This window comes from Entelurus aequoreus, linkage group LG06 (genome assembly GCF_033978785.1).
Source record: "Entelurus aequoreus isolate RoL-2023_Sb linkage group LG06, RoL_Eaeq_v1.1, whole genome shotgun sequence".
Lineage (NCBI taxonomy): Eukaryota > Metazoa > Chordata > Actinopteri > Syngnathiformes > Syngnathidae > Entelurus > Entelurus aequoreus.
This window is the reverse complement of record NC_084736.1, coordinates 8,648,806-8,674,874: the sequence shown is the minus strand read 5'-3', so window position 1 is coordinate 8,674,874 and position 26,069 is coordinate 8,648,806. Positions and strand designations below refer to the sequence as shown.

At 41.6% G+C, this 26,069-nt stretch overlaps 1 protein-coding gene across 2 annotated transcripts in view; it reads left to right on the top strand.

Annotated features, from left to right (window-relative positions):
- The window catches only part of elfn1a (extracellular leucine-rich repeat and fibronectin type III domain containing 1a), a 285,831-nt gene extending 269,283 nt beyond the window's left edge, over positions 1-16,548 (top strand). For both annotated transcript variants that reach the window (XM_062049956.1, XM_062049955.1), the window contains one exon: positions 13,296-16,548. In XM_062049956.1, coding sequence (XP_061905940.1) covers positions 13,510-15,888 — 2,379 coding nt within the window. In that variant the 5' untranslated portion in view covers positions 13,296-13,509 and the 3' untranslated portion in view covers positions 15,889-16,548. The remainder of the gene's footprint in view (positions 1-13,295) is intronic.
- Positions 16,549-26,069: the final 9,521 nt, after the last annotated feature.

Sequence of the window (26,069 nt, the reverse complement as noted above, 5' to 3'; positions counted from 1 at the left end):
TGTGCCGCCACGGGCCCTCGCCGTACGCCGGGTGTTCGTGTGGAAGGTCACAGACTCGGGGGCATTAATAACATCGCCCTCTGAGATGTTTTGCTCGGTGGGATATTCCACAGAGATGTGTTTTTCATACTCATTTCATGGAACATTTGATTCGGACCCTTTTTCTCTGAACCCCCCCGAGTGTTCTTTTTCCTCTTTCACTGCTGCTCCTTTGTCATCCTGAAGACGCTTTTAAATGGCAGCCTTTGGCATTTGTGTCCTTCCATTTTTGTGGCTGCATGGCCGCCGCTTTTAACCAATGCACAGGATATTTCAACAGCATTTAAGTGCACTTGCGCCCGCTATAAAACTGTATTTTCTTTTTTTTTCCGAGCACTCCGGGTGATGTTATTGTGAGCGCAAAGCAGCGGCAGCCTTGAGGAGGAGCAGGAAGATATCTGAACCCAAGCTGAATAAATGACAGAATTTAAAAAGAATGTTATTTTATAGACAGCATTTCCTTAGGGTAACGCGACAAAAAAAAAAGATGCAAGGCACTGGACAAGGAGAGCATGGATGAAACTTTACTACAAAACCCAAAACCAGTGAAGTCGCCACGTTGTGTAAATGGTAAATAAAAACAAAATACAATTATTTGCTAATCCTTTTCAACCTATATTCAATTGAATAGACTACAAAGACAAGATATTTAACATTCGAACTGAGAAACTTATTTATTTTTTGCAAATATCAGCTCATTTTGGATTTGTTGCCGGCCACATGTTTCAAAAAAGCTGGCACAAGTGGCAAAAAAGACTGAGAAAGTTGAGGAATGCTCATCAAACACTTAATTGGAACATCCCACAGGTGAACGGGCTAATTGGGAACAGGTGGGTGCCGTGATTGGGTATAAAAGCAGCTTCCGTGAAATGCTCAGTCATTCACAAACAAGGACGGGGCGAGGGGTCACCACTTTGTCAACAAATGCGTGAGCAAATTGTCGAACAGTTTAAGAACGACATTTCTCAACCAGCTATTGCAAGGAATTTAGGGATTTCACCATCTACGGTCCGTAATATCATCAAAAGGTTCCGAGAATCTGGAGAAATATTACGGACCTTGGATGCCTAAGGCGGCACTGCATCAAAAAGCGACATCAGTGCGTAAAGGATATCACCACATGGGCTCGGGAACACTTCAGAAAACCACTGCCAGTAACTGCAGCTCGTCGCAACATCTGTAAATGCAAGTTAAAAAAAACTCTACTATGCAAAGCGAAAGCCATTTATCAACAACACCCAGAAACGCTGCCGGCGTCGCTGGGCCCCGAGCTCATCTAAGATGGACTGGTCAGACAAGGTTGCAACATTGTTTGTCAACACTGCCTGCTCTCATTTTCTCGCACATTTGACCCTCTGATGTTCTGTGTACCTACACTCTGTCCTCCTCCTGTCTCGGCCTGCTGTGTGTGTGTGTGTGTGTGTGTGTGTGTGTGTGTGTGTGTGTGTGTGTGTGTGTGTGTGTGTGTGTGTGTGTGTGTGTGTGTGTGTGTGTGTGTGTGTGTGTGTGTGTGTGTGTGTGTGTGTGTGTGTGTGTGTGACCCGGACATCTTATAAGTAATATAAATGTGTAGGGGGGGTGTATGGTGTGTGGTCATTAAATATGTATTCTGATATATGTTCTTCACAGAAAACGAGCCAAAGTCAGTGAGTCTCAGTTTGAAAAATGTATGAATTGTATCATTTTTCTTTCAATAAAAAATGAAAACGGGTTATTAGGATGGTGTTCTGCTGACCTCGACTGCGGATGTTGTGGATCGGTGGAGGAAATACTTCGAAGACCTCCTCAATCCCACCAACACGTCTTCCTATGAGGAAGCAGTGCCTGGGGGATCTGTGGTGGGCTTTCCTATTTCTGGGGCTGAGGTTGCTGAGGTAGTTAAAAAGCTCCTCGGTGGCAAGGAGATCCGCCCGGAGTACCTTAAGGCTCTGGATGATGTGGGGCTGTCTTGGTTGACAAGACTCTGAAGCATCCGCGTGGACATCGGGGGCGGTACCTCTGGATTGGCAGACCGGAGTGGTGGTTCCTCTCTTTAAGAAGGGGAACCGGAGGGTGTGTTCCAACTATCATGGGATCACACTCCTCAGCCTTCCCGGTAAGGTCTATTCAGGTGTATTGGAGAGGAGGCTATGCCGGATAGTCGAACCTCGGATTCTGGAGGAACAGTGTGGTTTTCGTCCTGGTCGTGGAACTGTGGACCAGCTCTATACTCTCGACAGGGTCCTTGAGGGTGCATGGGAGTTTGCCCAACCAGCCTACATGTGCTTTGTGGACTCGGAGAAGGCATTCAACCGTGTCCCTCGGGAAGTCCTGTGGGGAGTGCTCAGAGAGTACGGGGTATCGGACTGTCTGATTGTGGCGGTCCGCTCCCTGTACGATCAGTGTCAGAGCTTGGTCCGCATTGCCAGTAAGTCGGACACGTTTCCAGTGAGGGTTGGACTCTGATATATGTTCTTCACAGAAAATGAGCCAAAGTCAGTGAGTCTCAGTTTGAAAAATTAATTAATTGTATCATTTTTCTTTTAATAAAAAAATGTAAAAGGGGTCATTAGAATGGTGTTCTGCTGACCTCGACTGCGGATGTTGTGGATCGGTGGAGGGAATACTTTGAGGACCTCCTCAATCCCACCAACACGTCTTCCTATGAGGAAGCAGTTCCTGGGGAATCTGTGGTGGGCTCTCCTATTTCTGGGGCGGAGGTTGCTGAGGTAGTTAAAAAGCTCCTCGGTGGCAAGGAGATCCGCCCGGAGTTCCTTAAGGCTCTGGATGATGTGGGGCTGTCTTGGTTGACAAGACTCTGAAGCATCCGCGTGGACATCGGGGGCGGTACCTCTGGATTGGCAGACCGGAGTGGTGGTTCCTCTCTTTAAGAAGGGGAACCGGAGGGTGTGTTCCAACTATCATGGGATCACACTCCTCAGCCTTCCCGGTAAGGTCTATTCAGGTGTATTGGAGAGGAGGCTACGCCGTATAGTCGAACCTCGGATTCAGGAGGAACAGTGTGGTTTTCGTCCTGGTCGTGGAACTGGGGACCAGCTCTATACTCTCGGCAGGGTCCTTGAGGGTGCATGGGAGTTTTGCCCAACCAGCCTACATGTGCTTTGTGGACTCGGAGAAGGCATTCAACCGTGTCCCTCGGGAAGTCCTGTGGGGAGTGCTCAGAGAGTACGGGGTATCGGACTGTCTGATTGTGGCGGTCCGCTCCCTGTACGATCAGTGTCAGAGCTTGGTCCGCATCGCCAGTAAGTCGGACATGTTTCCAGTGAGGGTTGGACTCTGATATATGTTCTTCACAGAAAATGAGCCAAAGTCAGTGAGTCTCAGTTTGAAAAATGTATGAATTGTATCATTTTTCTTTTAATAAAAAAATTAAAATGGGTCCCACAGACCCGAACACCACACAAGGTCTTACTAGAATTAATTCCACACAGCTATCTTGTCATGAAAATGCTAAGCTACAGATGAAAAGACCCAAACAGGCGGCGATAGAAATAGATCAAAATAGATTTCAATGTATAATCTCACCCTGGAGGCCTATTGCGGCTAAGCTCGGGATCATCACGTCAATGATCCACCGTATCATCTTTGCAATATTTATTACGCCACAGAATTCCGCCGTACTGACGAATGCCCCGGCAATTCAATCCAAGTCATTCAACGCACAAATGCTTGTCGCTATTAGAGAAGGAAAACAGCAGCTTGACGAAACATATTTCTACAAACGGTGCCAGCATGTCCCGAAATATCGCATTTAGAAGCATTCATTGCCGCAATTGCATTTTTATCTCATTCTAATCCCCAAAAAGGGGGGAATTCAATCAATTCCGTGCGGCACACAGCAGCAGTCGTCGTTATCTCCATCCACAGTTTACTTCAATTTCCATTATTTAAATGAAAATAAATATTTCCCAAAACCCCCGTGCGTGCACAAATCAATGATCTTGATCTTGTCAGCATGGAATGCATGCCTGTGAACTGCTCAATGAAAACCGCATTAACGAGCGGTCTGATGACGCAAACGTGTGCTCATCAAAAGGACAAATGAGGGAACGATTCCCTTTCCAGCGCGGAATCAATACAACGCAATTTACCAGTTATCGCACATGCCCGTAGCCGTTAACGTGCGTTTTCCCCTTTTAATTCCCCGGCATCGGTTGATGTTGTTTGGGACCACAGGCACAACCTGACATCAAGCATCATTGAGTAATTGGACATAATAATGTATTCACGGGGCAGGGATTGGAAGTACGCTAAGAAGAACAACATGCCTGAGCTATATACGCTGCAAAAAAGTCAGTGTTCAAAAACAAGGGAAAAAAGTACAAACATTAGGGGTATTTTATTTGAGTTTGAGTTTGAGTTTGAGTTTATTTGGAACATGCAAGCATACAACATGATACATCACAATTTCCAGTTTCTTTTCAACATGTTCGAAAAGGAGTAGGAAGAAGCAGAGCTTATTTAATCCTACCCCTTTTCTTTACATAACAGTTGCAAAACTTTTTGTTCACTTCCTGTTCACAATTTTTTCGCAATAAACTCCATAAGTAATTACAACAAAAATAAATAAATAAATAATAGTAAGAATTTAATAATAATAATTGGTGAAGTAAGTCATATTTCATATGATGAGATAAGTAAGATTACTTTAAGAATGAATGAATGGATGGATGAAATAAATTGAGAATGTTTGTCATGGTTCTTCTTCTTTGTACTTTGTAAACACTTTAAGTTTGAAGAGTTTCTTGAAGTGGATCATATTAGTACATTGTTTGATTGCTTTGCTTAATCCATTCCATAATTTAATTCCACATATTGATATACTGAAGGTCTTAAGTGTTGTACGTGCAAACAAATGTTTTAAATTACGTTTTTCTCTAAGATTATATTTCTCCTCTTTTTTTGAGAAGAATTGTTGTATATTCTTGGGTAGCAGGTTATAGTTTGCTTTGTGCATAATTTTAGCTGTTTGCAAATTCACTATGTCGTGGAATTTCAGTATTTTTGATTCAATAAATAAAGGGTTTGTATGTTCTCTATATCCAACATGATGTATTATTCTAACTGATCTTTTTTGTAACACCGTTAATGAATGAAGTGTACTTTTGTAATTATTTCCCCATATTTCTACACAGTAACTCAGATATGGTAACACTAGTGAGCAGTAGAGAATATGAAGGGATTTTTGGTCTAGAACATGTTTTGCTTTATTCATTATTGACGTGTTTCTTGCAACTTTATGTTGTATATTTTTTACGTGAGATTTCCAGTTCAATTTATCATCAATCATTATACCTAGAAATTTGGTTTCGTTTACTCTTTCAATTTCTATTCCGTCTATTTGTATTTGTGTTTGACTTTCTCTTCTACTGTTACCAAATTGCATTATTTTAGTTTTACTAAGATTCAACGATAGTCTGTTTTTGTCAAATCATCTTTTTAATTTGTTAATTTCTTCTGTTATTATTTGTATTATCTCCTGTGTGTTCTTTCCTGAACAAAACGCTGTTGTATCATCCGCAAATAATACTAACTTTAAATCTTTTGTAACTTTACAAATGTCATTTATATAGAGATTGAATAATTTAGGTCCTAATATTGATCCCTGAGGTACACCACAGGATATATTTAGCGTTGTAGACATGTGTTCGCCTAGCTTCACGTATTGTTTCCTGTTCGTTAGATAACTTCTTATCCAGTTTAAGACTAACCCTCTGATGCCATATCGTTCTAGTTTTTTGATTAAAATATTGTGATTAATTGTGTCAAATGCTTTAGTTAGATCCATAAAAACCGCTGCTGCACATTTTTTACTATCTATTGCATTGGTAATTTCTTCTGTAATTTCAATTAAAGCCATTGAAGTTGAAACATTAGCTCTGTATCCATATTGGTTCTCTTCGAGTATTCTATTTTTATTTATGAAACTTTCTAATCTGTTATTGAACAGTTTTTCAATGATTTTAGAAAATTGTGGAAGTAGAGAAACAGGTCTATAATTTGTAAATTGATGTTTATCTCCAGTCTTATAAATTGGTGCAACTTTAGCTATTTTCATTTTGTTTGGAAATGTACCTGTTTGAAATTTGAACTAAGCAAAATTATCTGCCAATAGAACAAGAACATTTGGCTTGTCGAGACTTTCCAAAACAAGTCAAATTAGCTAACCTCAATGAACCCAAAAACACTTTAAAAAAAAGTATATTATCACTAATAACAAGTGCACTTTTCTTGGTAGAAAAAAAAAAAGATGAGACCTTTTTGCTCAATATGTTGAAAAAAATTCTTAAATGAAGTAAATGCTAGTGCCATTATCTTGACACAATGATATGCGCTCGGCATTACATTGCTTGAAACCAGCAAACTTATACTAAAAACTAATTTATTGCTCTTAAAGGCCTACTGAAATGAAATGTTCTTATTTAAACGGGGATAGCAGATCCATTCTATGTGTCATACTTGATCATTTCGCGATATTGCCATATTTTTGCTGGAAGGATTTAGTAGAGAACATCGACGATAAAGTTCGCAACTTTTGGTCGCCGATAAAAAAAAGCCTTGCCTGTACCGGAAGTAGCGTGACGTCACAGGTTGAAGAGCTCCTCACATCTGCACATTGTTTACACCAGCAGCGAGAGCGATTCGGACCGAGAAAGCGACAATTATCCGATTAATTTGAGCGAGGATGAAAGATTTGTGGATGAGGAAAGTGGGAGTGAAGGACTAGAGTGCAGTGCAGGACGCCAGGGTGTATCTTTTTTCGCTCTGACCGTAACTTAGGTACAAGGGCTCATTGGATTCCACACTTTCTCCTTTTTTTTTGTGGATCACGGGTTTGTATTTTAATCCACCTCGGATACTATATCCTCTTGAAAATGAGAGTCGAGAACGCGAAATGGACATTCACAGTGACTTTTATCTCCACGACAATACATCGGTGAAGCACTTTAGCTACAGAGCTAACGTGATAGCATCGTGCTTAACTGCGGATAGAAACAGAAGAAACATGCCCCTGACTGGAAGGATAGACAGAAGATCAACAATACTACTATTACTTCTACGATCAGGAGACACCGAACCAAACCCTGGACCTGTAACCACACGGTTAATGCTGTCCAGCCTGGCGAAGCCTAGCAATGCTGTTGCTACGGGACCTCGACAGAGCTATGCTAAAAACATTAGCTCTCCACCTACGCCAGCCCTCATCTGCTCATCAACACCCGTGCTCACCTGCGTTCCAGCGATCGACGGCGCGACGAAGGACTTCACCCGATCATCGGTGCGGTCGGCGGCTAGCGTCGGATAGCGCGTCTTCTATCCAAGTCAAAGTCCTCCCGGTTGTGTTGCTGCAGCCAGCCGCTAATACACCGATCCCACCTACAGCTTTCTTCTTTGCTGTCTCCATTGTTCATTAAACAAATTGCAAAAGATTCACCAACACAGATGTCCAGAATACTGTGGAATTTTTCGATGAAAACAGAGCTTTTTTGTATTGTATTCAATGGGGTCCGAATACTTCCGTTTCAACCATTGACGTCACGCGCATACGTCATCATACATAGACGTTTTCAACCGGAAGTTTAGCGGTAAATTTAAAATTGCACTTTATAAGTTAACCCGGCCGTATTGGCATGTGTTGCAATGTTAAGATTTCATCATTGATATATAAACTATCAGACTGCGTGGTCGGTAGTAGTGGATTTCAGTAGGCCTTTAATCTTACTTAGATTTCAGTTTTTGCAGTGTAGATATGCCAGCTTTTCCTGTACATCCATATATTTGTGGCGGGCCCCTAATAAACACGTTATAATGGGACTGTCTTCGTACAGTAGGTGTCGTCGTAACGCTGCTTCTTAACACACCTCACATGCCAGAGAACGGTCCGCCCGGAGAATAAAAAGAGGTAGCAGGATGGATCGGTCTTAGCCTTAGGTCTTAGGGGCGGTATAGCTCGGTTGGTAGAGCGGCCGTGCCAGCAACTTAAGGGTTGCAGGTTCGATCCCCGCTTCCGCCACCCTAGTTACTGCTGTTGTGTCCTTGGGCAAGACACTTTACCCACCTGCCCCCAGTGCCACCCACACTGCTTTAAATGTAACTTAGATATTGGGTTTCACTATGTAAAGCGCTTTGAGTCACTAGAGAAAAGCGCTATATAAATATAATTCACTTCACTTCACTTCACTTCTTGCCGACGTAGCAACATCGTCGCTACTTTCAAGGAGTATTTACACTCCTCCACATTTGACAACAAAAAACAAAACCTACGCATGGTAAAGCAGTACTATTTTTAAACACATTTATGACGGACATATACAGTTATGTCATTTACAGATGACTTTTAGTACAATTTGCCAATAAGAAAACTAAGTAGTTTTCAAATATAAAAGTCAATGACATGTTGGATTTAAACCAGGCCTGGGCAATTATTTTGACTGGGGGGGGGGGGGGGGGGGGCAAATTTAGAGACAAAAATGTGTCTGATTTTTAGGAACTCTAATACAAAACCTCACAATAGTGTTCGATTGAATGCTAAAAACGTTATGACAGACCGCCTGGAAATGCATGAGCAAATTGTTGAACAGTTTAAGAAAAACCTTTCTCAACCAGCTATTGCAAGGAATTTAGGGATTTCACCATCTACGCTCCGTAATATCATCAAAGGGTTCAGAGAATCTGGAGAAGTCACTGCACGTAAGCAGCTAAGCCCGTGACCTTCCATCCCTCAGGCTGTACTGCATCAACAAGCGGCAACAGTGTGTAAAGGATATCACCACATGGGCACAGGAACACTTCAGAAACCCACTGTCAGTAACTACAGTTGGTCGCTACATCTGTAAAGTGCAAGTTAAAACTCTCCTATGCAAGGCGAAAACCGTTTATCAACAACACCCAGAAACGCCGTCGGCTTCACTGGGCCTGAGCTCATCTAAGATGGACTGATACAAAGTGGAAAAGTGTTCTGTGGTCTGACGAGTCCACATTTCAAATTTTTTTTGGAAACTGTGGACGTTGTGTCCTCCGGACCAAAGAGGAAAAGAACCACCCGGATTGTTATAGGCGCAAAGTTCAAAAGCCAGCATGTGTGATGGTATGGGGGTGTATTAGTGCCCAAGACATGGGTAACTTACACATCTGTGAAGGCAGCATTAATGCTGAAAGGTACATACAGGTTTTGGAGCAACATATGTTGCCATCCAAGCAACGTTACCATGGACGCCCCTGCTTATTTCAGCAAGACAATGCCAAGCCACGTGTTACATCAATGTGGCTTCATAGTAAAAGAGTGCGGGTACTAGACTGGCCTACCTGTAGTCCAGGCCTGTCTCCCATTGAAAATGTGTGGCGCATTATGAAGCCTAAAATACCACAACGGAGACCCCCGGACTGTTGAACAACTTAAGCTCCGGCGGGCCAGATTGAAAAGCATAACGGGTCGCATGCGGCCCCCGGGCCTTTATTTGCCCAGGTCTGATTTAGACAGAACCAATCCCCTACAGATCGATTTTGAGGTGATGTCTGCAAAAGACGTGTCTCTCTTAATCCACATACCGTACCACTATTTAGCAACTTGTGCACAAGTCCCCTTCTTTTCGCTGGGACGAACCCTACGTACACAAACAAGGACTTTATGCACTGCGGTTGTCAGATGGAAACCCTAAACGCATCGATCCAAAGCACCATTTGCACACGGCGCTGTATAATTGATTTAATGCAGCGTCTAAACGCTGGCCTCTCTGCATTTGACAGTCGGCAGGTTAATGGCCGCACAACTGGGACCTTGGCTTTCCCCAAACTGTCAAGCTTTAATTAGCCGATAGTTTGTTTTAATAGTCCACCATCCATGCACGTGGCGGGCGTGAGAACAGTAGGAGTGCAATGGTACAACGTAATCACGGCTCGGCGCATACCTCGCTTTTAATGACATCTTTTGGTTAATTTCGGGTAAGTAAGTAAACAAAATGCAAAACATTAAACTGCTTAGCATTTGTGTAAACAACTGTAATGGGTTTTTCCCGGACCATAGGGCGCACCGGATTATAAAACGCACTGCCGATAAACGGTCTATTTGTGATATTTTTTCATATATAAGGCGCACCGGATTATAAGGCGCATTAAAAGGAGTCATATATATATATTTTTTTCTAAATGTAAAAGACTTCCTTGTGGTCTGAGATACAGTCTGGTGTGCCGTGGGAGATTATCTATCTATTTTCACCTATTTGGTTTAAAAACATTTTTTGCAAATCAGTAATTATAGTTTACAAATGATGTGTCGTTGTTGAGTGTCGGTGCTGTCTAGAGCTCGGCAGAGTAACCGTGTAATACTCTTCCATATCAGTAGGTGGCACCCGGTAGCTAATTGCTTTGTAGATGTGGGAAACAGCGGGAAGCAGAGTGCAGGTAAAAAGGTGTCTATTGCTTAAACCAAAAATAAACAAAAGGTGAGTGTCCCTAAGAAAAGGCATTGAAGCTTAGGGAAGGCGACGCAGAACGAAACTAAAACTGAACAGGCTACAAAGTAAACAAAAACAGAATGCTGGACGACAGCAAAGACTTACTGTGGAGCAAAGACGGCGTCCACATGACAATCAACAATGTCCCCACAAAGTAGGATAAAAACAACTGAAATATTCTTGATTGCTAAAAATAAGTAAGTGTGGGAAATATCGCTCAAAGGAAGACATGAAACTGCTACAGGAAAATACCAAAAAAAGAGAAAAAGCCACCCGAACAGGAGCGCAAGACAAGAACTAAAACACTACACACAGGAAAACAGCAAAAAACTCCAATTAAGTCTGGGCGTGATGTGACAGGTGGTGACAGTACACCTACTTTGAGACAAGAGCTATATTGATGCATGCTTGGTTATGGTTTAAAGTCATATCCAACAATTGCGACAATGACTTTTTACAGTCAAAAGAGTTTTGTTTTTTAATGATTTCTGCTGGTGGTGTGCCTTCGGATTTTTTCAACGCAAAAAATGTGCCTTGGCTCAAAAAAGGTTGAAAAACACTGGTCTACATAACATGTAATGGTGGTTATTTGGTCAAAAGATGGAGCTAACTGTTTTAATGACATTCAGACTCTACTTCAATCAATAACGGAGCAGCATCTTCTCATCCATGGCTCACTAGTATAACAATAACAAGGCCGACCGGAACTCTAATAACTAAAGTTCTTTGGGTGAATTATGTAAACTCACTACACCGGTATGTTTTAGCACTTTCATGGCGAGTTTACTGACAGATATAAGTAAGAACTTTACACTACTTTATGTTAGAAATGGCAACAGCGGAGGATGAATGTCACATAACAAGAAGATAGAGAAAAAGAAGAAGCTTATAGACTACGGTGTCACCACAGGCTACAAAGGCGGATGCGCACAAACTTTCAGGATTTATGCAGATCCCAAATACAGATCAGCATGTATCAGAAGGTAAGAAAAGTTGGTTTTGCATAATATTGCAAAACAAAACGCCAAATAATATGTCTTACCTTATACACACACCATAAAAATACTCCTATGTTGAAGCACAGTACAACCCATCAAGTGGTGTGGCTTCATAGCTTACCAAAGTCGTACCAAAACATTTTGATAGTTTTTTGAGCGCCGTGTGTAATATTCTATATTTTCAATGGAACATATAAAATATCGGTTTTGTTTACTTGAATCATATTGCCATCTTACTGCAGTCTGCACGTATCTCTTATGTTTGACTGCCATCTACGGGTCACACTTATTACACCATGTACCAAATAAAATTGCTTCGAGGTCGTGAAGCAAAACCAGAATTAGTCCGTACATTAGGCGCACCGGGTTATTTGAGAAGAAAAAAAAGGATTTTAAATGCGCCTTGTAGTCCGGAAAATATGGTAATTATCCAGTAAATACACACAGGTGGACAAGTTGGAAATGGCCCCTGAACTTACTCAAAAGACAGTTTTGGCCCCATGTCCAAAAACACTGGCATTGTGTATTAGTTGGACAACAGGTCAAGCACTAGGACCATGTGGAAAAAAGGCGTTCAAGCTGTAGCCGGTTTTCTGCCGTATCTTGCGAACATGTGATTCCTGCCGTCACTCCATCTACCACAGTAGTTGTAATAAATAATGTAAGTATATTTTACCTTGGGGAGCGGACTAATGTGACATGTTCTTCGGGCTTCTTCTCCGCCGTGTAACAATAGAAACGCATCTCCTTTTTTATGTTGTCTTTGAGTGATGGACCGGAGAGGTCAGAGTTGACCGCAACCGACATGTAAGTCTGCATAATACCCAAGGGTAATGCTCGCAAGTCCAGTTTGTAGAGTCAGGTGAAAGAAACTGAGGTAAATAATACCGTATACTATTTTCTTATATGATTGTGAAGTAGCATGTATTTTGTATTTGGTCACAGAATCCTTTAGAGGGTTATTCTACTAAGGTTAAAAGTGCACATGTCCATCACAAGCACTCCAGAGAGTGGTGGCTCTTGCATCCAGGTCATTGGGGGAACTTAAAGGATAGCAGCAGTTGGATTTTAGGAGTGATAATAAAGACATTAGCAACATCCTGTAGGAAGCCCCCACAGGTAGGAGTAGAGGATAGGGGTTGGAGGTCACCCAACTCAAACTGATCAGAGGAATAATGTCAAGGAAAGATTGACTAAACAGACTGACCGGCTCCAAGGCTAGAACTACAAAGAGTAAAGGTCTTCGTGTAAAAGGTATTTAAGGACAGTTGTCCGAAAAGACAGCAGAGGAGTAATCAGGCCCGCTATTTCTCTGCTGAAACAAATTAAGCTTTTTGTTTGACGATTCCTCGTTGGCATCTTCTTGGCTCATCACCCATCACACGACCATCAAATATACAACAGAACAAACTGAAACATGTTGTGGCCCACCATCCGTCAGCTTCTTCATATTTTCATGGATTCATGTCCGTTCTGCATATATTGTTTTGGCACAGAGCCTAATTATGCTTCGAAACGGTGCAGACTGACCGTTCTGCGTTTGATTTTCAGGTTTCTTTGCACTCATGTTCCTAGTCTTCATGGTTGGAGGGCAGGATTGTGTCGATCTCTGGCTGTGGGCTGTAAACAATTACTACCTGTGTGTATCTAAAATTCATGCTCGCAATTCAAAGCACAGCAAAAGGTCGAGGGATATCTTGTGTCTCAAAATAAAGTTGGGGTAGTCGTAAGTTGGGGTGTCAATGTTATATGAATAGCAGAGCATCGCTGCATGATGTTCAATTGTCACGTCTCTGTGTTGCAGGTTATGCCTCCACCTGGAAGCGATGCAAAGAAGACAGTTGGACTAAAATGATGTTTGCTGCCGAGACAAAAAGCACAAACCAAGCAGAGACGATGCCACGAGTTCACCATCTGCAAATCTAAATGAATTCATCCATGACGAGGCGACGGCTGAACGTCCTCCTACTGCTCTTGAACTGAAACCACAGCGCTGTCGCCTCCGATCTTCTTCGGACATGACTCGCAGGGAAACACCGGTTGCCTGCAGGTGGGGGGTGGCGACGAGCGCCCTGCTTTGGTCTGCAACCATTGTTTTTTTGAGCCATGTTGGCCAGGTCAGCGCAGACTGCTGGCTAATCGAGGGCGAAAAGGGCTATGTGTGGCTTGCCATCTGCAGCCAAAACCAACCGCCTTATGAGGCCATCCCGCAGCACATCAACAGCACCATTGTGGACCTTCGCCTGAATGAGAACAAAATTAAAAGTATTCACTACTTAGCTCTCAGTCGCTTTGCCAACTTGACTTACCTGAACCTGACTAAGAATGAGATATCTTATGTGGAGGATGGGGCATTCTCCGCACAGTTTAACTTACAAGTTCTTCAAATGGGCTTTAACAAGTTACGGAACCTGACAGAGGGGATCCTTAGAGGTCTCGGAAAGCTACAGTACCTCTACCTCCAGGCTAACCTGATCGAGACTGTGACACCCAATGCCTTTTGGGAATGCCCCAACATTGAGAACATCGACCTGTCCATGAACCGCATCCAGCAGTTGGACGGCTCCACGTTCACCAGTCTGACTAAGCTGAGCACTTGCGAGCTCTACACTAACCCTTTCAACTGCTCCTGTGAGTTACTTGGCTTTGTCAAGTGGCTTTCTGTGTTCCCTAACAGGACCAACGAGCGGATGGTCTGTGACTCCCCAAGTGGCGTTTCTGGTTACAGTCTGCTAAGCCAGAACCCAAACAACCCCACGTATCGAAATGCTCTTCACATGCTCACCACCGTGTGCACAGACGACTACATCACACCCTTTTTCCCCCTGCCCCTCGAGCCCACAACACCCCCACCAGACTTTACCCTCTGTGGATTAGAGGACTGTCCATCGGGGACAGAACCAGAAGACATAATTCCAAGCAACATCACTGCAATCAACAAGGAAGTGGAAGCAAACCCTCTAATGAAACTGCAGCAGGTGTCGAACACAGGCGCCACCATTACGGTCCAGATTCCCTATCCTTTCAAAAAGATGTACATCCTGGTTCTGTACAACAACAGTTTTTTCATGGACATCCAACCCCTAAAAGAAATAAAGCAGGACATTCACCTTAATGACCTCAAACCCCACACAAACTACACATACTGTGTTGCTTCCCTTCGTAACTCACTGAGACACAACCACACTTGCCTGACAATCACCACCGGGCCCTGGAAGGGCAAGTCGAGGGACTCCAACAACGCGACGGCCACTCATTACATCATGACCATTCTGGGATGCCTCTTCAGCATGGTCATCTTCCTCGGGGTGGTTTACTACTGCTTGCGACGGAAGCGCCAGCAAGACGAAAAGCACAAAAAAGCAGGGACTATGAAGAAGAACATAATGGAGCTCAAGTATGGACAAGAACTGGAGGGGGGGGCTATTTCCCGCATGTCCCAGAAGCAGCTGCTGTCTGGAGAGAGCATGGCACCACGTATGCCCTACCTACCCTCCGCAGGCGAAATGGAGCAGTACAAATTTCAAGAAATAAACGAAACTCCCAAAATGATGAAGGGAAGTTACATGGAGGTGAGAAGCCTGGACCACCATGAACGCAGGGAGTGTGACATGGGGATGCCTGGAAACAGCCAGGGCTCCGTTGCAGAGATTTCTACCATCGCAAAAGAGGTGGACAAAGTCAACCAGATCATTAACAACTGCATTGACGCTCTGAAGTCGGACTCCACTTCTTATCAAGGGGTAAGATCCGGAGCCGTGTCCAATGCAGAGCCCCAGCTGGTGCTCATATCAGAGCAGCCACAGAACAAATCTGGCCTCCTGTCCCCTCCGTATCAGGACAGCTACCACCATTCCTTGCAGAGACATCGGTCCTCGGACGCCTCGCCAAAAAGGCCTAGCACTGCCTCAGGAATGCGAAGCCCCAGGCCTTACCGCACCGAATCCAGGTACATCGAGAAAACCTCTCCAACGGGGGAGACTATCCTCACGGTAACGCCCGCCGCCGCCATCCTGAGGGCCGAGGCGGAGAAGATCCGTCAGTACGGCGACCACCGCCACTCGTATCCCGACGTTCAGATCGAAGAGCTGGAAGGACCCGACGGCATCAAGTCGCCAATGCTGGAGTCTCTCCCGCACTCCCGCTCCAGAGACTTGGCGTACTCCCAGCTGCCACCGCAGTACCACAACCTGAGCTACTCGTCCAGCCCCGAGTACTACTGCAAACCTTCGCACAGCATTTGGGAGCGCTTCAAGCTGCACCGCAAACGGCACAAGGATGACGAATACATGGCGGCGGGCCACGCGCTCCGCAAGAAGGTGCAGTTTGCGAAGGACGAGGACCTGCATGATATTTTAGACTACTGGAAAGGCGTGTCGGCCCAGAATAAATCATAACCTCTTTAGGTCTTTTTAAATGTGGACCTCACAGATATGACACAAGAACCTCATCAATGGAGTCTTCCATGCTCCAAATCACACATGTTCTCTTTTGACTGAAGGGGAAGGGGGGGATATTTCACATCTGTCATATTATGTAAAGAATCTACTCCAGAGAACACATACCGCTAATTAATAAGATCAATTATATATATATAAATATATATGTTACAATGGGTTGTAGGTTTTTGGGTACCGCATGGCCAAGTCCTGTGAAAGTGGATTTGCTGTTGTGTAATATGGAAACTACTCTATGAAGCTATGTTTACTGAAACCTCAATTTTTATTCTTCTCGACTCTTTTTAATATTAAAAAAACAACAATCCCCGCATATGGTTAATTTATCCAACACAAACTATGTACAGATTCAGTTGTTTATATTTACTTTGAACCAGACGCTTACTTTAAGTTTGTTGTTTTCTAGAGCTTTACATACCGTATGTTTATACTTCTTATTGAATCACATGTATGGTCTCATATAACACATTTTTTTAAAAATAAATCCTAATTTATGACCAAAGTAGATAAAAAAAAACTGTTTACAATATCCCTGCACGGTCTGGGAATGGTACGAGCATTTTTTTTTTAAACAAATATATTTGTATCGGTTTGCTCCCTTGGAAATATAATATAATATTATAATCTAATATTATAATATAATATTATAATCTGGGAATTTTGGAATTATAGAGGACGTGGAAAGACAATGACAGCATTTCCCTGCTAGCGAGCCCGTCGGACGAATGTAATGTACAAAATTGTGTCTATGGCAGCTTTTATGTATATTTTACAGAAGTATTTATTTATAGCGATAAAAAAAAAAACAGTTTTTCTTTGCTTCCAGTGTACTATGTTGCATCATGTCTGACGATTAGGGTGGGGGGAAAAGCTTGCTGAAAGGACTTCATTTTTGAATAAAACTGCAAGGCTGTTATGTCCTGTACGTTACGGATTTTTTATAAAATATCGGACGGACGAATATCAACACGCTAGGGAAATGTGACTCCTCTGACGTACTGGCTGTGAATTTGTATATTATGAATTGTTGGCACTACATTGTGAGGCTTAACGTGTCAAAAGGATGTTTACAGAGCGTACTCCACGGGGGGGCTTACATGGCTACGGGCTTCATTGTATATTTATGAATGAGCAATATATAAATGGGTGTCAGCTCGGTGACACCATGGTTTAGTTCGGCTTCACATCACTCCGGCAAAGATTTTTGGGTGATTTCTTGTTTAGTCCCTTCTAAAAAATGAGGCTTCACTTGGAATGGTTTGGTTTATTTTCAACAGGCTGTACGATCTACAGTAGGGAAGGGATTCATAATGGCCCCGTACCTTGGTGGATCTCAAGTGACGGGAAGGTGGAGGGTAGTGTTGTCCCGATGTCAGGTTCAAACACTGATGACATTTATTAAACAGACAAGAAGCAAGGAATCATGCAGAGACGGAGTTAAATGTTGCTCAATTGAGGAGCCACATTTTTTGGGGGCTGTACTCTAGTTACAGATCCAAACTACGTTCTAAAAGTCTAGCCCGCATGCTTCCTCTATTTATCCGGGAGGTCCCCTGGATACATCATTGAAGCTGTCGCTGAGGGAAGGGGGTAAGACACAATATATGATTATACAAAAATGCAAATGTGTTGACGCTGGTGCTATCGCCCTGTCTCTGCTTTGTCTGCGTCCCGGTACCCGATGTTCGTCCTTGGCAGTCAGCAGGCCGAGTCTGGACACAACACTGATAGAGACGGCTGGCACAGATACAAAAATACCAATTCAGCACAATTGACGATAATTTATAGCAACGGCCCTTAAGCATAAAGTTGTGTGATAATATATACATAATTATTGTAACACCCGATACCAATATTTTGGTACCGGTACCAACATGTATTTCGATACTTTTCGGTACTTTGATACTTTTCTTAATAAAGGGGACCACAAAAAATTCCATTATTGGCTTTATTTTAACAAAAAATATTAGGGTACATTAAACATATATTTCTTATTGCAATTTTGTCCTTAAATAAAATAGTGAACATACTAGACAACTTGTCTTTTAGTAGTAAGTAAACAAACAAAGGCTCCTAATTTAATCTGCTGACATATGCAGTAACATATTGTGTCTTTTTCCATTCTATTATTTTGTTAAAATTATTAGGGACAATCGGTAGAAAATGAATTATTAATCTACTTGTTCATTTAGTGCTAACATCTGCTTACTTTCTCTTTTAACATGTTCTATCTACACTTCTATTAAAATGTAATAATCACTTATTCTTCTGTTGTTTGATACTTTACATTAGTTTTGGATGATACCACAAATGTAGGTATCGATCCAATACCAAGTAGTTACAAGATCATACATTGGTCATATTCAAAGTCCTCATGTGTCCAGGGACGTATTTCCTGAGTTTATAAACATAATATTATTTTTTTTTTTAAATGAAAAAAGATTTTGTAATGCTAAAGAAATATCAATGTAATCATAGTAGTATCGAGTGGATACGCTCCTGTACCCCACAACCCCCACTAGCCCCCCTTATTTGGTGGGCCTAAATCTTCTTATATGAATATATACTGTATATGTATATTTTACAGTAAAAACTGGAAACTCACTGTGCAGCCCTTTGAGACACTCGTGAATTAGGGCTATATAAGTCAACTTTGATTGATTGATTGATTGATTGATTACAGTAAATGGAAAAACTGTCAGCTTAATGGCCATAATTTTACAGTAAAATGCACTGTGGTTTTACAACGCCTTACTATAAATGGAAATACGGCTCCACTGTTATTTTTTTTATTTTTTTATTCTGGCAACAGAGCTGACAGTTTTTTACCGTCAAAAACATGTTTTCCATTTACAGTAATACATGGTGAACACAATAAGAGTCGATTTTACCACGAAAATTTTTTTTTTTTTTTTTTTTTGTATTTAAAATGTTTTAATATAACCCCTAAAACCTACAGTGAACAGTTTGATGGTTAACTTACTGGGAAATCATAGTTCAAACATATATACAGCATTTTTTTGAACTTCAACCCCAAAAAATGTTTGGAAATTATGACGATACAATATTTGTTGCAATATCGGTTAATATTAAAGTTGGAAAAAATGAGCAATTTCATGCACTGTTAATGGCACAACTTTGCAACAGTTGATATTCTAGTTTCAAGCATGTTTTACTCAATATAGCAACAAGCTGTAATATCTTACTGAGATCATTTAGGACCAAAACACTCAAAACAAGTAAAACACTCTAACATAAAATCTGCTTAGTGAGAAGAATTATCTTATTTGAGATATTTCATCTTACTTAGATTTCAGTTTTTGCAGTGTGACTACAGTTACACTTCCTGTCCGTCACTTAATGCATTCCTCCGTACCGTACCAGAAACAAATCTGATTCCGAATGCATGTGCCGTCACACCCCTAATTGGAATCCACGATCAAATAAATTACCACTTAAAGTAGGACATCTTCCTACAAGTGTTTGGATTAGCAGTGCATTCATTTTGTGTGTGTGTTTATGTGTGTCATGAGAAATGAAGCATCCGTGAGCCCGACGTGGTGGCGTTCCGTAAGCATCCTCGCCACGCGTTAGCGCGACTCAACACAGTATTTCAACCGCCTTAAGATTTTTGAGATTGTTGCGTGCAGCTGTAAATTTCCTTTGTTCCATTTTCCAGGCACATTTTTCTATGTTATCAGCATTTTTGTGAGAGGTTTAGTTAGCCACTTAGCGACGTGTGTTTTTTTTTTTTAAATATATATACTGCATATTGTAGCACTTGTGTATTATTGAAAAAAAAAAAAAAAAGTGGTGAGTGACAAAGCCTTTAGGAAGATCATCGGTTGTTAATTTATTATTATTTTTTTTTTTTTTTTTTTTTTTTTTTTAATTTTTTTCATCGGTTGTTCAAGTGCATCCCAATCTAACAAGAGCACAACAATTTTAATATTTTTTTTATTTATAATTCCTTTTATTTCCTAATACTATGTTATCTGCTTTCGGACAAGGTAGTGTGGAATAAAGTGAAGGGTGCACAAAAAAAGAATCAGCATCATTATTATCAAGCCTGTGAGCTGCTTTAAGTGTATTACCGTATTGTCCGGACCATAGGGCGCACCGGATTATAAGGCGCACTACCGATAAGCGGGTCTATTTTAATACAAAAGGTGCACCGGATTGTAAGGCGCATTAAAGGGGTCTGTGGAGGGAGAGTGTGACCAGCGCGCCTGCAGGAGCAAAGGTTGATGGTGTTGACGGCGAGACACAGCTGGCAGGTGATTAGATTCCACAGGTGGTATGTGGTAATCTAACCATTTGTTGTCTTTAACAGTGAGCGGCCAGTGGAGGAGAAGAGGTGGGAGGGACTGGAGAGAGAAAATATCTAAAAAAGATTGTTGACTTGTTACATCAACATTAAAAAAAACTTGGTTGAAACGGCACGCCTGGCTCCTGCGACGTGTGTCATCGTGGAACGAGTAGGAATTATTACTTTTTTTTTAATGTAAAAGACTTCCTTGTGGTCTACATAACATGTAATGGTGGTTCTTTGGTCAAAATGTTGCACAGATGATGTTTTACAGATCATCTTCAAGCCGCTTTCTGACAGTCGCTTCAGGATGCGCCGTTTTGTGGGCGGGTCTTATTTACGTGGCTCACCTTCGACGCCGTCTTCTCCCCCGTCATCTTTGTTGTAGCGGTGTAGCGTGCAAGGACGGGAGTGGAAGAAAGATGGCGCTAACTGTTTTAATGACATTCACACTTTACTTCAATCAATAACGGTGCAGCATCTCCTCATCCGTGGCTCACTAGTGCAACAACAACAAGGCCGAAAATGTGTCCCGTGAAAAACCGTCCAACCAGAACTCTCTAATAACTAAAGTTCCTTGGGTGGATAATGTAACTCACCACACCGGTATGTTTTAGCGCTTCCATGGCGAGTTTACTGACAGATATAAGTAAGAACTTTACACTACTTTATATTAGAAATGGCAACAGTGGAGGATGAATGTCCCATAACAAGAAGATAGAGAAAAAGAAGAAGCTTATCGACTACGGTGTCGCCACGGACTATAAAGGCGGACCTGCGCAAATTTTCAGCTCGATCAGCTAGGTACCAGAAGGTAAGAAATGTTGCTTTTGCATAATATTGCGAAACAAAACGCCAGATAATATGATAGAGAAAAGGAAGAAGCTTATCGACTATGGGGTTGTCACGGACTACAATGGCAGAAGAGCGCAAATTTTCAGGACTTATGCAGATCCCAAATACAGATCAGCAGGCACCAGAAGGTAAGAAATGTTGCTTTTGCATAATATTGCGAAACAAAACGCCAGATAATATGATAGAGAAAAAGAACAAGCTTATCGACTATGGGGTTGTCACGGACTACAATTGCGGAAAAGCGCACATTTTCAGGACTTATGCAGATCCCAAATACAGATCATCTAGGTACCAGAAGGTAAGAAAAGTTGTTTTTGCATAATATTGTGAAACAAAACGCCAGATAATATGATAGAGAAAAAGAACAAGCTTATCGACTATGGTGTTGTCACGCACTACAATGACGGACGCGCGCACATTTTCAGGACTTATGCAGATCCCAAATACAGATCAGCAGGCACCAGGAGGTAAGAAATGTTGCTTTTTGTATAATATTGCGAAACAAAACGCCAGATAATATGAAAGAGAAAAAGAACAAGATTATCGACTATGGTGTTGTCACGGACTACAATGGCGGAAGAGCGCAAATTTTCAGGGCTTATGCAGATCCCAAATACAGATCAGCTAGGTACCAGAAGGTAAGAAATGTTGCTTTTGCATAATATTGCGAAACAAAACGGCAGATAATATGATAGGGAAAAAGAACAAGCTTATCGACTATGTCACTATGGGGTTGCCACAGACTACAATGGCGGAAGAGCGCACATTTTCAGGACTTATGCAGATCCCAAATACAGATCAGCTAGGTACCAGAGTGTAAGAAATGTTGCTTTTGCATAACATTGCGAAACAAAACGCCAGATAATATGATAGAGAAAAGGAAGAAGCTTATCGACTATGGGGTTGTCACGGACTACAATGGCAGAAGAGTGCAAATTTTCAGGACTTATGCAGATCCCAAATACAGATCAGCAGGCACCAGAAGGTAAGAAATGTTGCTTTTTGTATAATATTGCGAAACAAAACGCCAGATAATATGAAAGAGAAAAAGAACAAGATTATCGACTATGGTGTTGTCACGGACTACAATGGCGGAAGAGCGCACATTTTCAGGACTTATGCAGATCCCAAATACAGATCAGTTAGGTACCAGAAGGTAAGAAATGTTGCTCTTGCATAATATTGTGAAACAAAACGCCAGATAATATGATGGATAAAAAGAACAAGCTTATCGACTATGGGGTTTGACACGGACTACAATGGCGGAAGAGCGCACATTTTCAGGACTTATGCAGATCCCAAATACAGATCAACTAGGTACCAGAAGGTAAGAAATGTTGCTTTTGCATAATATTGCGAAACAAAACGCCAGATAATATGATAGAGAAAAAGAACAAGCTTATCGACTATGTCACTATGGGGTTGCCACAGACTACAATGGCGGAAGAGCGCACATTTTCAGGACTTATGCAGATCCCAAATACAGATCAGCAGGCACCAGAAGGTAAGAAAAGTTGTTTTTGCATAATATTGTGAAACAAAACGCCAGATAATATGATAGAGAAAAAGAACAAGCTTATCGACTATGTCACTATGGGGTTGCCACAGACTACAATGGCGGAAGAGCGCACATTTTCAGGACTTATGCAGATCCCAAATACAGATCAGCAGGCACCAGAAGGTAAGAAAAGTTGCTTTTGCATAACATTGCAAGACAAAACGCCAGATATGTCTGCCAATGGGTGCTATTTTGCGGTCCTTATACACGCCATAATAATACTTGTATGTTGAAGCACAGTACGTCTGATTATGGTAGCCCTAACGCCGACAATCCATCAAGCGGTGCGGTTTCATAGCTTACCAAAGTCGTACTAAAACATTTTGACAGATTTTTGAGCGCCGTGTGTAATGTTCTATATTTTTAATGGAACATTTTAAAGTTTTGGTGTTTACTGGCCTCATATTGCAGTCTACACGTATCTCTTATGTGTGACTGCCATCTACTGGTCACACTTATTACACCATGTACAAAATAAAATAGCTTTGAGGTCGGTAAGCACAACCAAAATGATTCCGTACATTAGACGCACCGGGTTTTAAGGCGCACTGTCGATTTTTGAGAAAATTAAAGGATTTTAAGTACGCCTTATAGTCCGAACAATACGGTAAATTAAAATGGAACCTGATTTTTGGGATACCACTAAAATTGCACAAAATCTAAGCATTTGTTTAGCTTACTTTGTGTGAGAAAATCCTACTTAAGCTGAAAGTATACTCATTCCTGGCACATTAATAATAATCTGTTGTGGCTCATTAAAAGAGTCAAGAAAAGTTCCTCCCTTTTTGTTAAAAAAGCTCCAAAAGGCCACACTGGCCTTGATTTATTTGCTGCTTTCTTTCTCTCGCTGTTTGCTGCAACAGTACAAAGTATTTTATTTACTTCTACAAATGACAGCCGGGGGGCTGAGAGGCAGTCGCGATTCCTGCCTCACAACTGGGAATGATCATTGCTGCTTTCCAAAAAAAATACCCTAAGGACACAGTATCTGATTTCACATCTTCTCAAGGGAAAACAATACAGACGGTACTTTTTGATATTACTTAGCCGTATTTGGACAACTGAACATATTTACTATCTATTGAAAATGTTAGAATAATCATGTATATATATTATCACACAACATTAGTATGCTTAAAGTCCATTGCTATAGTTATTAGCTATTGTGCTCAAGTTAGACTTTTGTATCTGTGCAAGGACGAAACTTCTTGTCTGAGGGGTGGCCTCAGCCGCAGATGTTATCTTTGTTTTAGCCCGCTAACAGCCAAGGACTTCAAGGTCCCAAACAAAGATAAGACGACAGCACGCAGACGAAGCAGAGACAACAAGGACCTCAACGCAGATAAGACGACAGCACGCAGACGAAGCGGAGACAAGGTGAATTCACAAGGCCCCCAGCACATTCCGTCACGTATTGTGCGTCCTGGACCTGCTTTGCATGATATATGTGACCACTCCTTTTAGAGGCGGCCTCAGTGATGTTGACAATGGAACTACTGAATAAATAGAGGGACGCGGGAGCTGTACCTTAGAGCAGTGGTTCTCAAATGGGGGTACGCGAAGGTATGCCAAGGGGTACGTGAGATTTTTTTAAAATGTCTGTCAAAAAGAACTGTGAAAAGAAATGCAACAATGCAATATTCAGTGTTGACAGCTAGATTTTTTGTGGACATGTTCCATAAATATTGATGTTAAAGATTTCTTTTTTTGTGAAGAAATGTTTAGAATTAAGTTCATGAATCCAGATGGATCTCTATTACAATCCCCAAAGACGGCACTTTAAGTTGATGATTACTTCTATGTGTAGAAATCTTTATTTATAATTGAATCACTTGTTTATTTTTCAACAAGTTTTTAGTTATTTTTATATATTTTTTTCCAAATAGTTCAAGAAAGACTAAAACAAATGAGCAATATTTTGCACTGTTATACAATTTAATAAATCAGAAACTGATGACATAGTGCTGTATTTTACTTCGTTATCTCTTTTTTTCAACCAAAAATGCTTTGCTCTGATTAAGGGGTACTTGAATAAAAAAACATTTTTTTAGAAAGGTTGAAAACCACTGCCTTAGAGCGTAGGGCGAGACTGCGACTAAGTGTGCAGCTCCATGCGTTCTCCTCATTAGCTAAATTGAACTCTGTCTCTGCATGATTCCTTGCTTCTTGTCTGATTAATAGATGTCATCAGTGTTTGAACCTGACAGAAAATGAGTCCACACTGTGATTGGACAGACTACAATATTGGGGAACTGTACCAAACAACTTTGTATTCGAGATCGGGTCAATCCAGAGAACACCATGGACGGACAAAGTTTTTTCATATATTAGAACCTCCCGCTCCACCCAGATTGTTTGTTCTAAGGCTGCCAATGACAATGAGAGGTGACTAGAATTTAATTTGAACAATTTATACTACAAAACCCAAAACCAGTGAAGTTGGCACATTGTGTAAATGGTAAATAAAAACAGAATACAATGATTTGCAAAAACTATATTCAAATGAATAGACTGCAAAGACAAGATACTTAACTGGAAAACTTTACTTTTTGCAAATATTAACTCATTTGGAATTTGATGCCTGCAACATGTTTCAAAAAAGCTGGCACAAGTGGCAAAAAAGACTGAAAAAAGCTTAGGAATGCTCATCAAACTCTTATTTGGAACATCCCACAGGTGAACAGGCTAATTGGGAACAGGTGGGTGCCATGATTGGGTATAAAAGCAGCTTCCATGGAATGCTCAGTCATTCACAAACAAGGACGGGGCGAGGGTCACCACTTTGTGAACAAATGAGCAAATTGTCGAACAGTTTAAGAACAACATTTCTCAACCAGCTATTGCAAGGAATTTAGGGATTTCTCCATATACTGTCCGTAATATCATCAAAAGGTTCAGAGATTCTGGAAACCAACATTGAATGCCCGTGACCTTTGGCGGTACTGCATCAAAAACCGACATCGGTGTGTAAAGGATATCACCACATGGGCTCAGGAACTTGATCAGGTTGATCAGATTGGGTAAAAAAAGGCAAATATCGTGATATAAAACCTACTTGGACATTAAATGACCATCCCGTTGGTCATCTTGCAGGTGTGTTTGGGCTCCTGATCATATTAGAAAAGAACCATGAGGCCAGGTTTCAGCTTCAGAATGTTACAGTAGGTGTAGGCATGTTGCCACCCAATGAACCGCAGCTCCACCCGAGCCGACAGCACTCGTGCAATCCCCAGGCTATGCGACGCTACCATCGCCATGCTTGACTTTGGACCAGATACATTTACACAATAACTTTTTCCAGCGGACAGCAAATACTGCAACGCAAGCTGTGCACGGACTATTTTAAAGTTTACTTGCTATATAAAATGCTGATCCCCAAGCTTGTGGAAGTGGTGCAGT